The 16,979-nt window shown below is 47.3% G+C and overlaps 2 protein-coding genes across 6 annotated transcripts in view; one reads left to right on the top strand and one right to left on the bottom strand.

Moving 5' to 3' along the window:
• STX4 (syntaxin 4) overlaps window positions 1-14,662 on the top strand; it is a 27,567-nt gene extending 12,905 nt beyond the window's left edge. The window contains exon 14 of the transcript XR_015245530.1: window positions 14,368-14,662. The gene's annotated coding sequence lies outside the window, so the exon portion shown is untranslated. The remainder of the gene's footprint in view (window positions 1-14,367) is intronic.
• On the bottom strand, window positions 7,893-16,979 carry ZNF668 (zinc finger protein 668). Of its 5 annotated transcripts, XM_086692338.1 has the most exons (4): window positions 16,465-16,623; window positions 14,576-14,626; window positions 9,850-10,521; window positions 7,893-9,327 (listed from the first exon to the last, which is right to left on the bottom strand). In XM_086692338.1, exons 3-4 carry the CDS (start codon window positions 10,497-10,499, stop codon window positions 8,115-8,117), a joined length of 1,863 nt encoding a protein of 620 aa, XP_086548464.1. In that variant the 5' UTR covers window positions 10,500-10,521; window positions 14,576-14,626; window positions 16,465-16,623; the 3' UTR covers window positions 7,893-8,114. The 5 variants fall into 5 exon arrangements, with proteins under 5 accessions (XP_086548464.1, XP_025776337.1, XP_086548465.1 ...); XM_025920552.2 differs by lacking the exon at window positions 14,576-14,626 and having other exon boundaries at window positions 9,850-10,516; window positions 16,465-16,979; XM_086692339.1 differs by lacking the exons at window positions 14,576-14,626; window positions 16,465-16,623 and adding an exon at window positions 16,652-16,979.

The raw sequence follows: 16,979 nt of genomic DNA, 5'->3' as shown, positions 1-16,979 counted from the left end.
CTTCTGGAGGAACCTTTTACTTGCCTTTTTCAGCTTCTATTGGATGCCTGTATTCCTTGACTTGTGGCCTCATACTCCATTTCAAAGAATATTATTCCCTTCTTACCTTCCATTGTTACATCACCTTTTCCTCTGATTCTGACCACCCTGTCTCCCTCTTATAAGGATACTTACGATTATTTTGAGCCCACCCAGATACCCCAAGATAATCTTCCATTTTACAATTTTTAATTACATCTGCAAAGTCCCTTTGGCATATAAAGTGACATTCTCAGGTTCCAGGGATTAGGATGTGGACATGGTTAGGGGGACACTGTTTAGCCTACCATACCACCTTGTTCCACATTTAAATCATTCATTCATTTAGTCATAAAATATTTATTGAGCAAGAGTTATGTACCTGATACTGTGGAAGGTGGTGGAGAAATAGAGGTGAAAATACAGACAAGATCTCTGCCTTTCATGGGGTTTATACTTTAGTGGAGAGGACAAGAAAAGAAATAGCTAAGGTATTCCAAAACCATGACATATATTATTAAAAATTAAGCAGCATGCTATGACAAAAAATGACAAGGGGTTGGAGATGGCTGTGCTAATAAGTAGTCAAGAATGGCTTCTTAGGGAAGGTGACTAATCCAAAGGGCAACCTGAGAGCTTAGGGCAGAACAGAGCCATGAAGGATTCTTTCTTGGCCTAGAAACCTAAGGGAATTCGCTTAACTGGATTTTGGAATTCCAGTGACTCCCATTTTGAGCCAGAATGTTTATTATTCTATGCACGTCCCACCATTGCACGTTGGGAGTACATGACTTGTTTCTTTCTTTCTTTCTCTCTCTCTCTCTCTCTCTTTTTTTTTTTTTTTTGAGAGAGAGAGAGAGCGCACATAAGCAGGGGAGGGGCAGAGGAAGAGGGATAGAGTGAGAATCTCAAGCAGTCTTCATGCCTGGCAGAGTCCGACATGGGGCTAGATCCCATGACCTTAAGATCATGACATGAGGTGAAATCAAGACTCTGACACCCAACTAACTGAGCCCTCCAGGTGCCCTTTGTTTCTTTAGTTTCATAGGTCCACAGATGGCAGGAATTGTGCTCCAGGAAGGATTATACCCATAGCTTCATCTGCATCGGCTTTTAGATAATGGGATTTAGGACTTTGGGTTTGATAAGATTTGTATGAGATTTTTTTTTTTTATTCTGAATTGATGCTATAATGGGATGAGACTTTTTGGACAGTGGTGAGATTTTTAAGAACCTTGGGAGGAAGTGAATGTATTTTGCATGTGGACCAGACATAAATCTTTGAGGGCTAGAGGGTGAACTGAATAATGGCCTCCAAAGATTCCACGCCCTAATCTCTATGAATATGTTACCTTACATGGCAAAAAGGGCTTTGCGGGTGTAATTAAGTTTAGTAATTGGTTGAGTTTTTTTTTAAGTTTATTTATTTATTTTGAGAGAATGAGAGAGAGGGTGTGTGTGTGTGCGTGCACACACATGCACCAGTGGGGAAGGGGCAGAGAGGAGAGACAGAATCCCAAGCAGGCTCTGCACCATCAGCACAGAACCCAATGCGGGGCTTGAACCCACGAACCTTGAGATCATGACCTGAGCCAAAATCAAGAGTCAGATACTTAACCAACTGCACCATCCAGGTATCCCATGTTTACTAATTGGTTGACTTTAAGATAGGGAGAGTATACTGAGTTATTCAGGTAGACCCAATGTAATAACATTAACTCTTAAAAGCAGAGAAGCTTTTCCAGCTAGCAATAGAAGAGGAAAAGTCAGAAAATTTGAAATAGGACTCGATGTACCATTGCCAGTTCTGAAGGGCCCCCAGCCAAGGAATATAGATAGCCTTGAGATGCTGAGAACCACCTCTGACTGACAGCCAGCAAAGAAACAGAGACCTCAGTCCTACAGCCAAATGGAACTGAATTCTGTTAATAACCTGGATGAGTCTGGAAGTGGACTCTATGGCAGAGCCTCCAGATAAGAGCCCAGACTGGCCAAAACCTTGACTTCAGCTTTGTGAGACCCTTAGTAGAGGACCCAGATGGGTCCACCTGGACTTCTGGCTCACAGAACTATGAAATAAGAAATAAGTGTTATTTTAAGATGCTAAGTTGATGGTTATTTAATATGCAGGAACAGAAACCTAATAACTGTATGGCTGGAGCTGAGGCTTGGATAAAGAGAAAGTATCACAGATGGGCAAATCTGGGGAAGTGTGTTCCGTCACCAGGGAAGAGCAAGTGCAAAAGCCCAAAGACTGGGAAAAGGAAGAAACAAATCAATAGAAGGTCCTCTTGGTTGAAGCCTGCTGACTAGGAGTAGGTACATGAGGTCAGAGCAGGGATAGGGACTGAAAGGAAGGTAGGCTCCAGCTGGAGGGATTTATGTTGAGAGTGGACTGTGTGTAGATAATTGAGAACTGGTCTGCAAATCTCCTTTGTTGAATCCAGAATGATTGCCCCAGCTACAAAGCTTGCTGCCTTCCCCTATCTCCTCACCCTGTTCCTGGAGCATACTCCTGTGAGGAGCCCCTAATTTCTCCAGCCATTTGGCTGGGAAGGGAATGATGACTGTAGTCTGTAGTACAGAGTTAGGAGTGATACCAGCTGCTGCATATGGCATATGGCATCAGCAGCAGGGCATATGATTTTGCACTCCCAAGATGGACCCATTACCTGGGACAGTCCTGGTAGAGAGCCAGGGAGGTAAAGGAAGTTAGGGCAGAAGAAAACTGAAGGCCAGAAGTCAGACTGGGCATTATCCAGATAATAAAACTGGATAAAGACATCACAAGAAAACTACAGATCAATATTTCTTATAAGAATCTGCAACAAAATACTAACAAACTGAATCTAGCAATGTATAAAAATTATCATGCAGCATGACCAAGTGGGATTTATTGCACGAATGCAAGGTTGGTTTAACATCCAAAAATCAATTAATGTAATTCTGAATATTAATAAAGAACAAAAACCATATAATCATCTCAATAGAAAATACATTTGACAAAATCCAACACCCTTTAATTACAATAATAAAAAAGCTTAAGAAACTAGGAATAAAAGGAAACTTCCTTAACTTGTTAAGTATCAAAGGGCATGTATAAAAAAATTCACAGTTAACATCATACTTAAATGGTGAAAGACTGCATGTTTCCCCCCCTGAGATCAGGATGACTGCTCCCTTTAACACTGTACTGAAAGTTCTAGCAGGGGCAATTAGGCAAGAAAAAGAAATAAAAGGCATCCAGATTGGAAAAGAAGAAGTAAACTATCTCTATTTTCCAGGTGAGATGATCTTGTATATGGAAAAATCCTAAAGAATACACACATAAAAACTATTAGAGTTAATAAACTAGTTTAGCCAGGTTGCAGAATATAAGAATAATGTACAAAAATCTATTATATTTCTCATCACTAGCAAAGAAACAATCCAAAAATGAAATAAAAACAATTCCATTTATAATAGAAACAAAGGAAGTAAAATACTTACATATAAATTTAACAAAAGGTAAGTAAGATTTATATACTGAAAACTACAATATACTGTGGAAAGAAATTTAAAATCCAAATGGATTTTTAAAATCCTAAATTCATGGGGCAGAAGATTTAATATTGTTAAGATGGCAATACTCTTCAAATTGATCTACAGATTCAGTGCAGTCCCTATCAAAATCCCAGCTTTTTTTTTTTGCAAAAATTGGCAAGCTGATCCTAAAATTCATATAGAAATGCAAGGAATCCAGAAAAATTAATCTTGAAATATAAGTTGGAGGAATCACAGGTCTTGATAAAACTTATTACAAAGCTACAGTAAGCAAAATAGTGTGATACTAGCATAAAGAAAGTAAAGATAGTAGATAGATAGATACGTATATCTTCATGGAATACAATTGACATTCCAGAAATAAACCTGTGTACAGTTAATTTTCAACAAGGATATCAAGCCACTTCAATGGAAAAATAAGTCTTTTTATTATTTTATTTTATTATTATTTTTAATGTTTATTTTTGAGAGAGAGTGAAAGAGTGCAAGCGGGGGAGAGGCAGAGAAAGAGGGAGACACAGAATCCAAAGCAGGCTCCGGGCTCTGAGCTGTCAGCATGAAACCCGACATGGGGCTTGAACTTACAAACCACAAGATCATGACCTGAGCTGAAGTCAGATGGTTAACCAACTGAGCCACCCAGGTGCCCTAGTTCTGGGACAATTGGATATCCATGTGCAAACGAATGAAATCGAACCCCTATCTCAAACATACACAAAAATTAACCCAATATGGATCAAAGACCCAAATGTGAGAGCTTTGAGCTATAAAACTTTTGTAGTTTACCAAAAATAAACTTTTATAAAGTTTAAGCTTGTAAGTTTATAACTAGGTTGTAAACTTTATAAACATGTGTAACACTCTTAGATAAAAACATAGGCATAAATCTTCATGACCTTGAATTAGGGAATGGTTTCTTACATATGGCTCTGCAAAGCACAAGCAACAAAAGAAAAAAATAGATAAATGAGATATCATCAAAATTAAAAACTTTCGTGCTTCAAAGGGCACCAAGAAAATAAAAGGACAACCCACACAATGAGAGAAATTTTGCAAATCATAGGAAACTTCTATCTAGAATACATAAAAAGCTTTTATTACCGCTCAACAGCAAAAAGTCAAACAGCCCAATTAAAAATGGGCAAAGAACTTGAACAGACATTTATCCAAAGATGACATACAAATGGCCAATAAATACACACACAAAAATGCCCAACATCATTTGCCATCAGGGAAATGCAAATCATAACCACAAATTCACACCCACAAGGATGGCTATAATAAAAAGGCAGATAATAACAGCTGTTGGTAAAGGTGTGGAGAAATTGGAACATTCATATCCTGTTGGTGGGAATGTAAAATGGTGCAGCCATTTGGAAAACATTCTGACAGTTCCTCAAGTGGTAGATACGCAAACAAGAGAATTAAAAAACATGTCCACATAAAAACTTGTTCATAGAATGTTCATATGAATGTTCCTAGCTGCATTATTCACAATAGACAAAGGAAACCCAAATGTCCATCAATTGTGAATGGATTTAAAAAAGTATCTCCATACAATGGAATATTATTCGACAATAAAAAGGAATGCAGTACTGACAAATGCTACAGCATGGATGAACCTTGAGAACAGTGTGCTAAGTGAAAGAGGCCAGTTACATATTGTATGATTCCATTTACATGAAACATCCACAGGAGGCAACTCGGACAGAAAGTAGATTGGTGATTGACTAGGGCTAAGGGAAAGGAGTTGGGAACTGGGGTTGGGGGCAATAGGGAGTGACAGCTATGGGTATGGAGTTTCTTTTAAGGGGATGAAACTATTCTAAAATTAGATTGAGATGGTTGCATAACCCTGTGAATATACTAAAAACCACTGAATTGGATACTTCAAATGGGTTAGTTGTATGGCATGTAAATTATTTCTTAATAAAGCTGTTAAAATAATTTTTTAAAAAAAGTCAGACCGTCTGAGTCCTCAGGGAGCAGGAACTGGGATGTGGGATGCCTGGGGTGTCAGAGAGGGAGACCAAGGTATGGGTGTGCTATCTGGTCCCAGAAAGGGAGCAGAAGTTGTGGATTTCTTCTAAACCTCCACAGGACCCACTTCATCCTTCATTGTAGATAGATACCCGTGGGTGTCTGTTGATTAGGGTCTATGGTATCTTTGTACCAATTTTTAAAAGGTGCCTCGTCATGTCCAAGATAAATCATCTTGCTCAAGTTCACAAGTCAGTAGTAACACAAATTTCCATTTCCAATACCCTAGTCCAGTTTGTTTCTTCCTTGAATTCTGTCAGACTTTGATGCCAGCCTGTACAGGCAGAAGGCCTGGAGTCAGTGCTTGTCTTACTTTGCGAATGGCAATAGGCAGTGAGTGTCCTTGGCCAAACTGGTGTCTCTTCCCGCAGCTATGACATCCTGGTCCCTGCTGCTACCATGTGGCCCCCTTGTGCTGCTATGGAGAACAGGGATAAGAACCTTTTCTAAAGCTACTGTCTGAGAACCTGGGCATGACAACTCTTGAGTGAAGTCCCTGACATCAAGGGGATACTTGCTATTTCTGTTCCTGGAGCTACCTGGTGTTAACAGTCCTGACTTTACCAGCTATTGTAAAGTCCCCTATGACTGGCATGTGGGCCTGGAGAGGGGGTGCACATGGGTCACTTCCTGAGGCTGCCAACTTGGTCTAGTGTTGATAAGAGCAAGTCTAGAGATGATAAGAGCATGGTAAGGAGGAACTGGTTCACTCTGACCTTTGGTTTCATTTTGGCTTATAAATTGGGAAGGCCCTAGTGGCTGGACTTTATAATCCAAAGTCTGTTCTTGAGTGTCCTTCTAAAAATATTCAAGGGGCGCCAGGGTGGCTCAGTCAGTTAAGTGTCTGACTTTGGCTCAGGTCAGGATCTAACAGCTCGTGGATTTGAGCCTCGCATCAGATTCTGTGCTGACAGCTCACAGCCTGGAGCTTTCTTTGGATTCTGTGTCTCCCTCTCTCTCTGCCCCTCCCTTGCTTGTGCTCTCTCTGTCTCAAAAATAAATAAATAAACTTAATGGGAACATGCTAACCACACTGCTTTGTACCTTATTTTTCTCACTTGACATATTTTCAAGATATCTTTCAACAAAATAAGTTAATAAGCCTCATTTTTTAAAAACAGCTGCATAATATATTTTATAGTGGCTAGCTTTATGTAATTAGTCCTTTGCTAATGGACATTTAGGGTATTCCCGGTTATCACAAATTTTGCTGCACCGAGCATTCTTGTCTTCAACTTTGCCATGGAAGTGGAAAAAGAACTCTGTGGTGTAAATTTTTTGACATGTGCTTGCCAAGTCAAAGGGTATATGCATTTGAATTTTTTAATAAACATGCCCAAATCATCTCTCCCCAAAATTATATCAATTTATACTAAATGTGAGGTTTCTTTTTTTTTTTTTGGTCTTTAAAAAGTTGTGTAGTCTTCCAGATTATGGATAGGACTGTAATTTAACAGCCATCCTTTCCCCACTGATTTGAATAATCATATTTACCATAAACTAAATTCTCAGAAATAGGGCTGTTTCTAAACCCTCCCACTCCCAACTCCATTGGCTGATTTATTCTTGTGCCAATAATAACCTATTTTAACTTCAGTGCTTTGGTGTTTATCTAGTATGTCAAATACATCACCTCCATTGGTTCTTAAAAATGTATTACAGGAGTTTTGGGGTTTCAAGTTGTGTTAATAAATCTTTTTGGGTGACAGTGAATCTAAGGATTAGACTAGGGAGAATGTCTTTCCATGCAGGTACATGGTATGTCTCCATTTAGTTAGGTCTTAAAACCTTCAGGACAGTGATACCATTTTCTTCATATAGGTTTTGCATATTTCTTGTGAGGTTTATTCTTTTGTAGTTTATGGGTTTTGTTTGTCCCTCTTTGTCCCCCAAGTAGTTTTTCTAATTTATTACTGTAGTATACAGGAAATATACTAATTTAGGACCTCTGTGTATTATCTGTAAAAGGACAGAACTAGTCAGTAAAAGGTTTCCAGGATGAAATAACTATGGGCAGAGCTAAATAGATGTTCATTGTAGGATTTTTCAATGACTTTAGTACACTCTTGATCACCAACAATCCCCAAAAAGGGCACAGGAAATTCCTGGTACTTCCTTGACCAGGGAACCCTTTTTCAAAAGACATTCTGAAAACATATGTTGGGAAACAATGCATCCAAAGACCCTTCTAGTTTCTTATCTGTCAATCCAGGTGTCTCCACTGAACCTTATCTGATGTCCAAACTCCCACTCCCTTTCCACCCAACCAAAACACAGAAGACAACTCAGTGTCAAAGTGAATGCTTTAATGAGTGTTACTCAGAGAGAGACACACATCTCTCAATAGCTGCTGCCCACCTCCATCGTCCCCAGCTCTTTGTTGGCAAGGAGAGCTAGCTGCCCGGGGGTGGGGCAGGGATCTGGAGTCTAAAGAGTGAGCCGGGGCAAAGAGAGGTTCAGGACGCACCCCGTGAGGCCTGGGCTCCTGGGAGTGAGGTGGCAGGGCATGGGCTTCACGCTGGTCCCTCTTCAGGCATTCCTAGTAAAGCCACAAGGGGCTCGAGGGGCGTGGGGGTCCCGATGGGAACGGGGTGGGTACGCTCATGCTTGCGCAGGTCGCTCGCACTCAAGAAGGCCTTGGGGCAGTGGGGGCAGGTGTAGGGGCGCACAGAGCTGTGGGTGCGGCTGTGTTTGCGCAGCCCAGCCCGGTCAGAGAAGCTCTTGCCACACTGGGTGCAGGGAAAGGGCCGGAGCTCTGGGTGTGAGCGCTCATGCCGTCGCAGCAGCGTCAGCGTGGAGAACGTCTCCTTACACTCCCGGCACACAAACTGCGGTGGCTTCTCGTCAACTTCCTCACCTCCCACCTCGCCCGCCCCTGCCAAGGGACCAGGAGCCTCCCCAACCCCAGCATCTTGGCACTCCACATGTTCCACCGTCATGCCTACCACTTGCCACTGGGTGGCCATCACACCACCTGATTCGGGGGGCAGCCCTAGCAGCCCTGCTGGAGGGTCCCCTAGCCCTGCACCTGCTGCCGGGGCCGTTGAGCCCTCGCCTGCCACACTGACAGGCAGTGCCAGCCCTACTACCAGCTCCTGTTGAGGGGGAGCCCCTGCGGCCTCACTACTCCGATGGGTCCGTTCATGCTTCCTCAGGCTGGACGATACCACGAAGGATTTTCCACAGGCGTTACAGTGGAAGGGGCGCTCACCTGAGTGCACCCGGCTGTGCTTAGTAAGGCTGGCTCGCTCGGCGAAGGCTCGCCCACACTCCTCACAGCGAAAAGGCCGTTGGCCTGAGTGGACCAACGCATGGCGCTTGAGGTCCCAAGACGCCACGAACGTCTTGTCACACTGCAGGCACTTGAACGGCCGGTCGCCTGTGTGCACCCGCCTGTGCATGGCCAGGTCTGCGGGCTGCCGAAAGTCTTTGCCGCACTTCTCGCAGCGATAAGGCTTAACCCCCTCGTGGGCCCGCTGGTGGCGCCGGAAGCTTGAGGGGTCGGAGAACATGCGGCCACAACGCGGGCACAGGAAGGGCTTCTCGCCCGAGTGAGTGCGCTCATGGCTCTGGTAGGAGCTGAGCTGCGTGAAGCCCTTGCCACAGGCTGGGCAGCGATAGGGCTTCTGTGCCGCATGGATCCGCTGGTGGCACGTGAGAGAGGACGAGCGGGAGAAGCTCTTCCCACACTCCGAACAGAGGAAGGGGCGCTCACCGGTGTGGGACCTGTGGAGTGTGGAGGATGGGTCATGAAGGTGGCAGGTCCCTCACCTGACCACTGCTGCCTGTCTGCTGTGAGTTAGGGGCTCCTAACATCCCGGGGGTAGGGGGTACATAGGGCTGCACCCCAGAGTAGGGAATCTTCAGGCTAGGTGTCTAGATCCCAGATAAGACCCCACCAAGAGCCAGACCCCACTCCCACCTACTAACCTCCACCAGAGACCCTCCCGGTGGCCCAACTTCCAGCAGGTCCCCTTTCCAGTCGGACCCAGGCCAATCAGATCCCAACGGAATCCTCCAGGGCTCCCTCCCAACACAGTCTGCCCCGCCCCTGCCCAACCAGGGGCACCAGCTTCTCCCCACGGCCCAGCTCCACTCACCTTCCCATTGGCTCTTTTCCCTCTTTGAGCCTCAACCCCACGCCCGGTTGGTCACAGGGCCACCGCTGTTGCGCCATATCCCTTCCTCCTCCACCCCTGGTCGGTTCTTCCCAACCCCGGCTCCCTCACCACAGCACCGCACCCTCACCGCTCATGGTTGCGTAGGTCCTTGAGCTCAGCGTAGGCCTTGCCGCAGCGCTCGCAGCCGTAGGGCCGTAGGCCCGCGTGGGTGCGCCGGTGCTTGCGGAACACGGAAGGGTCGGCGAAGCTCTTGCCGCAATCGGAGCAAGCATAGGGCCGCTCGCCCGTGTGACCACGCTGGTGAATCTTGAGCTTGGAGAGCGCGCCATAGGCCTTGGGGCAGTGAGCACAGCGGAAGGGCAGCTCGCCAGCATGTGAGGCCAGGTGCACACGCAGGCACACTGGCTGCATAAAGCGGCGGCCACACTCGGGGCAAGGGAAGGGCTTTTCACCAGTGTGGCTGCGACCGTGACTGCGCAGCTCAGGTGCCGTTTTATAGGCCTTGGGGCACAGCGGGCATGCATAAGGCCGAGGCTTTGCCGATGCACTTGACACCTTGTCCCCACTGGCATCCTCTGCTTTGGGTTCTGTCTCCGGCTTCAGCTTCGTTTCCGCCACCTCCTCTGTGTAGTCTACAGGACCATGGGTGGCAGCATGACGCGCTGCCCTGGGCGCATTTGGAAATGTCTTAGTACAGGACAGGCACTTGTAGCGACGGCCGGATCGCTTGTAGCCGAGGGTGGAGGATGACCGGGCCTCCGTAGACTCCACCTCCATGGCCTCAGAGGGCGGAGCTTCTCTAGGAAAGAAGCAAAGTTAGACACAAGCCACATCCTTCTGCCATTCTCTAAGGCCTCTATCCTTAACAAGGCCTCAGAGAGGAGTTCTGTCTTACCAGCATTTCCCATGGGGGATGGCCACATCCTTCTTTCCAAACACCCCTGGGTCTAACACTCTGCACTCAAGTTTCCTGTCTGGTCTGTTCATTGAGGAAGGAAGTTGGACCAGGTAACCTCTGAGGGTCTAAGAGAGGAGTCTGGAGTTATCAAAATGTGCACCTGCACTTCTCTCCCCAGCCTCTGGGCTTTTCCAAATCCTGCACATTCCCAGAAGGCCCAAGTTCCATCCATCTCACCATCTTCCTTTTCCAGCTCAGCATCTAAGGCCTGTGCCAGGACACAGAGTCCTATGCATGCCTGCAGACACAGAGGCTACGTAGATGTGGGTCAGACCTGAAGGTTGCCAAGTGCCCAGAGAAGACAGAGGTAGGTTCAGAAGAAGGCAGAACTAGTGGGCTAACTGGTGATTGGCACGGTCTGTCTGGAAGAAGTAGGTCCCCAGTGTATGTATTTTGTCTTTCCCTTCTGGTTAGTTAGCTTTCAGAGGCAGCAACTGTTCACACAGAATTCTGGCCTTGCACAGCTGTAAGGTACTCCACCCTAGACAGGAATCCTGGTCCACCCTCTGCTCTGGAATTGCTGTTGAGCTCCTGCTCCCATAGCTCTGGTAATGGGGAGCTCAGTTACTCTCAAGGTGGCTTGAGCCATTGCTAGCAATTACATGTGTCTCAGTATAATCAATATATCTGATTTAGCCTGGCCTCCTGGGACACCTGCTCTGGATAAGCCCCCTTCTTTCTCATTCATAGCCCAGACACCCTCCATCCAGCTGCTCCTGGGGATCAAGGCTGGGAGGAAATAGGATTAATGGCTGCATTAGTCTTAACACCAGCTCATCCTCCCTAGGGGATGAAAAGAAGAGGATTATGGGCAGATCCACTTAGGAAGGGCTCAGCAGCAGCTGCTGGGGGTGGCCAGGGGGAGGGAGGATGCTGCTATAGACAGGGCAGGGGAGCCAGGTGTGTGCAGAATCCAGTCTGGGAGGTAAGAAGCCTGAGTTCTACTGCTCCTTTCTAGGCCTGTTTCCTCATCTGTATACCTCAGGGTTTGGTGGCTTTGAAGTTCTGACCCAGGGAGGAAGTTCTGACCCAGCCAGGGCTGCATCTTTATAGTCAGCACCCTTCTGCCTAGTGGCCCTGCCTCAGTCCCCACCCCTACACACATCTGCTATGTGCACAGACAGCTTCTTCATAAAGTATCATGTGACACTTTGTCCCCTGCTCAATAACTTTCCATGACTTCCATCATACCACGCAAACTCTCAGGTCCTTCCTGGCTGTTACAAATCCCACCAATCCTTCCTTTGAGCCCCACTCCCCCCAGGAAGCTCTTCCTGCATTTCCCCTCTGGTTTTTGGCCCCAATCCCACACAACTCTGTTCCACCCTCAGCTTGGTTCTTTTCACTTTTCCCACTAAGTGCTGGCGCTGGAAGGTGAGTTAAAGGGCTTGAGGACCAACCTTCCCCGTGGTTTGAATTTCCCCCTACAGTTCCCAGGGGATCCTTCCCTGTCTCTGGATGAGGCAGTCACTACCTCCTTTCCAGACCATCTCTGGACAGACTGCCTGATAAAGTTTCTCTTTAATAAAAAAGATAGCTCACATTTACTGAGCACTTGCTAAATAAAAGGCAGTTTCCTAAGCTCTTTACGTATATTAACTCAAACTTCACATCAACATCGCAATAAAAGTTCTATTATATAGATTCCTTTTTTACAGATATGGGAACGGAGGCCCAGAGAAACAATGTAGCATTGTGGTTAAGTGTCCCGTCTCTGAAACCAGACTGCCTGGCTTTGAATCTTGCCTCACTCACTTCCTAGCAGTGACCTTGTGACATTTACTTTATGCCACAGGACCTCAATTTTCTCATCTGAAAAATGGAGGTAATAGTACTTACCTCACAGGGTTGGATGAAGACTGAATGGAAGTGATATGATATGAATAAATGCCCTCAATTACTGAGAGTCTTCTGAGAGCCAGACACTTTGCTGAGCACGCTACCTTATTTAGTTCTCTTACAGCTTCCTGAGACAGAGATCTTATCCTCATTTTACAAACAAATGAACTGAGGTTCCAAGGGATTTAGTGACTAGCCCATGGTCACAAAGCTAGACTCAACAGCTGGGACTTGAATCAGATGTTTAACTTGCCTTGAGTTGCTGGGCCCTTGATCAGTCGTCTGGGCCCTCCCAGACTTGTCTGCTGCTGGGCCAACCTTACAGTGACCAGAACCCTGAATTCAGGCCACATCTTCATCTTCTCTCATCCCTGTAGAACTGCCTTGAGACCAGAACCAGCACCCTTTATGTCTGTTTCCCTCTCAGAGGGCTTGACCCCTGCGTTCTGAGCTCTGGGCCTCAGTGTTCCCACCTGTGAACCAGAAATCAGAGAGCTGGAGGTACACATCTCTCCTCCTGAAGCACTTCCCTGGGGAAAAGGTAGGGAAGCACTTTCCTGGGGAAAAGGTAGGGAAGTAGGCTGGTCCCAACAGGTGCCCAGCTCCATAAAGAGCAGAGGGCCATGTGGGCTAGGCCCCCGTCTAAATCCCACCATTAACTCCTCACTTCATTGTTCACTGAGGACTCTTCCACTCATCACTCCCTAGAGTTATGTTTCTCCAAGTCAGGTCTGTGAACCCCGTCCCCTGCATGAGAATAATCATCCAGGGAGCATGAGGATGGACTCAGAAAGCTGTACTTTATTTATTTATTTTTTAACGTTTGTTTATTTTTGAGACAGAGAGAGACAGAGCATGAACGGGGGAGGGTCAGAGAGAGGGAGACACAGAATCTGAAACAGGCTCCAGGCTCTGAGCGGTCAGCACAGAGCCCGACGCGGGGCTTGAACTCACTGACCGCGAGATCATGACCTGAGCCGAAGTCGGCCGCTTAACCAACTGAGCCACCCAGGTGCCCCAGAAAGCTGTACTTTAAACATCCTCTCAGGGCCATGCCAACCAACACTTAAGAAGCAAAGACGCATCCTTGGGTCTTCACAAAGCTTCTAGGAGAGGCACTACGACGCCTCTTTTTCACATACGGAGGTTAAGGCCCCAGTAAGGAAAAACACTTTACAAGCACACCTAACTAGTCAAGAGGCACAGACTCAAATCCAAGTCTTCAGGCCCCTGGGTTCTTTCTCTACCAGTCTTCATTTACTTCAGGTTTATGAGACAAATCAGGGGACTTTCCACTGCTCCTAAGACAAAGACCAGTATCTTTTCCATGGCTAGCAAGGCCCCGAATGATCTAACTCCTGCCTACCTCACCTTCCCCTCCATTTCATGGTGTCACTAGGCTCCATTCACACAGGCTGTCTTTCTTTTCCAAAAATAGCTAAATTCCTTCCCACCTCAGGGCCTTTGTACTAGTAGTACCCTCTGCCAGAACCACTATTCCCCAAGGATCATTGTGTAGCTATCTCTTTGATTTCATTTGGGCCTCAGCTCCCTGTCACCTCCTCAAAGAAGGCTTTCCTGACTACCTTTCTTTTTAAGTTTATGTATTCTGAGAGAGACAGAGACCATGTGAGTGCAGGGGGAGGTGGGCGGAGAGAGAAGGAGAGACAGAATCCCAAGCAGATTCCATGCTGCCAGTGCAGAGCCCAACTTGGGGCTTGAACTCATGAAACTCTGAGATCATGACCTGAGCTAAAACCAAGAGTCTGACGCTCAACCGACTGAGCCACCCAGGTGCTCCTCCTGACCGCCTTTCTTAATGCTATCTGCATTCTTGCTCCTCCTTAGTTCCCCTTACGATGCTCATCTGGATAACATTCCTTGCAAGGTTACCATGGGCCAGGTATCATTCTATGCATTTTGTGTGTACTACTCAAGTTAAGCCTCACAACTGCCTAGAAGTTTCCTATGGACTGAATGCGCACATGTATGGAGAAAGCCATGTGAGGACATAACAAGAAGGTGGACATCTACAAGTCAGGAAAAGAGTCCTCACCAGGAACTGAATTGGCCAGCATCTTGATCTTGGACTTCCCAGCCTCCAAAACTGTGAGAAATAAATTTCTGTTGTTTAAGCCCTTCAGTCTTGTGGGGTTTTTGTCATGGTTAGCCTGAACGGATTAAGTTAAACAGTATTATTTTCCCCATTTTACAGACAAGGATACTGAGGCACACAGAAATGAAGTAACCGGTCATGGTTACAGCCAGTATTCAAAGTCAAGTGGTCTGCCTCCCAAATTTCTGCTCTCTGTCCTGACTGTTGCTTTGGTAGCACTTACACATTTTATAGCTTGATTGTTAACTTTCTGTCTCCAACACCAGAGTCTAGGCTGGCAAAGAGCCAGGAACCTTTATTATTTTATATCCTCTACACCTAAAACTGTGATTGGTGCCCCAAAACAAAGTGAATGAATCAACCTCTGAGACAGAATTCAAACCCAGGCCTATTGCTTCTGCCTCCCCTATAGTAGGTGTTTGTGAGAATGTCTGCCAGCAGCTATTTATTAACTGAATTTCTCTGCCTTTCCAATTTCACAAGTTCCAAAAATCGCCCCATTATCCCATAGTGGGTTCATTGTTCTGGTGAGGGCGGTTTCTCTTTGCTTCACTACTGGCTTAGGAGGGGGATGCGGGCCTGCTGCCTGACCAGGCTGTAAAATGCCAGAGATGCAGGGATTTAATTCCCAGACAGCTTAGGCTATGACGCTGTGAGCAAGGATGAGGTTTAAAAAAAAAAAAAAGGAGCTGCTTTTTCTCTTCTCTGCATTTTGGTCTCCCCCATGTGTAAACAAGTAGATGCCAGTAAGGCCTTTGAGCCATTGAGATCTGGTGAGATGATGGATGGGGAACTGAGAACTGTGCAGAAGTGAAAGCTAATCATCTCCTAGGCCTCCAAACTGGTCAGTTCACAACCTAATCCTAACCTACTTTTTCAGCCTCAGCTCCAGCCGCAGTGTGTCCCCCTCCCAACAGCGAACTAAGCTCCAGCCTCAATTCTCAAACTTTTTCACCTAAATGCATCTCCACTTGCAGTTCTCTCTGCCTCAGCAGCCTTTGCTCGCCTTCTCCCATGGGAAAATTCTTTTGCATCCTTCAAATACCTATCTCAGTGCCCTCAAAAATACTTAAAAGGCAGTAGAGGTAAGGGCGCCACGGTGCTCTGGGCCTCAGTTTTCTCATTAGTTAAATGGGGTCTCTGAGGTTCGTCCGAGTTCGAAGGGCGTTAGGGCCTAGGAGACGTGGTGAGAAGGGGCCGAGAGCGGCAGAAACCCGGCGCTTCTCGCTCTTTGCAACAATCTATCTGTCGGCGCTCCCACCAGACAGACAACCCCGCAGGGCAGGACCCTAGGCTGACTCGTCTCCGAAGGCTGGGAAAACGGGGCCTCGGAGAACGAGGCAAGAAGGAGCGAACGAAGAATGAGAGAATGAACAAATGAATGGGCCAAGGACTGGACGCTGGACAAAGGCCTGCAAGATGGCGTTCTCTAGGACCGCGGGAGGGGCGGCCAGGACCTCGGCCGGGGAGGGGTGCCGCAGGCGCTGGGGACCTTGTTAGGCGGGCCGCGCGCCTGGGACAAAAGCCCGCAACATGGCGGGCTCTAGGACCCCCAAGGCCCGCACCGCGCAAGGCGGGCAGCTGTGCCAGCCGAGCCCAGAAGTCCACAGCAGCCGGCCCGCGGGGACAGCCGGCGGGTTCTAGGACCCGCTGGGCCGGAGCCCGACTGCGCCCTCCCGGGGCCGCACTCCTCCCGCCCCGCCCGCGCTTCTCGCGCCAGGCCAACCCCATCCGCCCTCTGCACCCACAGGGAAACTGAGGCCTCTCGGACTGCGTCTGCGCTGGGGCGGCCCGGGGCGTCCCTGCGGCTTCCCGCCGACGTTTCCTACCTCAACGAACTTGGGCTGGCTCCGTGGCGTCTGCGGCAGCTGCTCTGACCGACGGAGCCCGGACACTGCCAGGGAGGGGCAGGCGCTAGGACCCAGCGGGGGGGGGGGAGGAGGGGGAGGGAGAGGCGGGGCCGGAAAGCGGAAGTGGGAGGAAGCTTTCCCAGCTAGGGAGGAAGGCAAAGTTTACCCGAGCACTGCAGGTGAAAGTGGCGGAGCAACATCTTGAAAGGGGTCTATGTGGGTGCTAACGACAGAGGACGCCAGACAGGTTTACGGCATATACCGGATTATTGCTATCTTGTGGCCAGATCACCAAGAACTGGAAGGCGGGAATACAGAAGGGCCATGCGCAAGCTTTGTAGCACCGAAATCCACTTATATTCCACCACATCTCCCTCAGTAGCGAGGAGTGAATGAAGCTCCCTCCATCTGTCTTGGGAAGTTGTTTTCAGGGAGCCCCACGAAAAGTGTCGCCAAAGTACTGAGGCCAGAACAGCAGAACCCTTTTTTTCCCT

Source organism: Puma concolor, chromosome E3 (assembly GCF_028749965.1).
Source record: "Puma concolor isolate L17-30 chromosome E3, mPumCon1.1.hap2, whole genome shotgun sequence".
NCBI lineage: Eukaryota > Metazoa > Chordata > Mammalia > Carnivora > Felidae > Puma > Puma concolor.
Note: the sequence above shows the minus strand (reverse complement) of the source record. Positions and strands in the feature narration are given on the sequence as shown.

Coding starts and splice junctions, on each gene's coding strand:
- ZNF668 (XM_086692340.1), bottom strand. CDS start 10,881: ATGCTGAGCTGGAAAAGGAAGATGGTGAGATGGATGGAACTTGGGCCT. Junction 10,522..10,780: donor GGCTGGGGAGAGAAGTGCAG/GTGCACATTTTG, acceptor CTTCTTTCCTAG/AGAAGCTCCGCCCTCTGAGG. Junction 9,328..9,849: donor GACCTACGCAACCATGAGCG/GTGAGGGTGCGG, acceptor CACACTCCACAG/GTCCCACACCGGTGAGCGCC.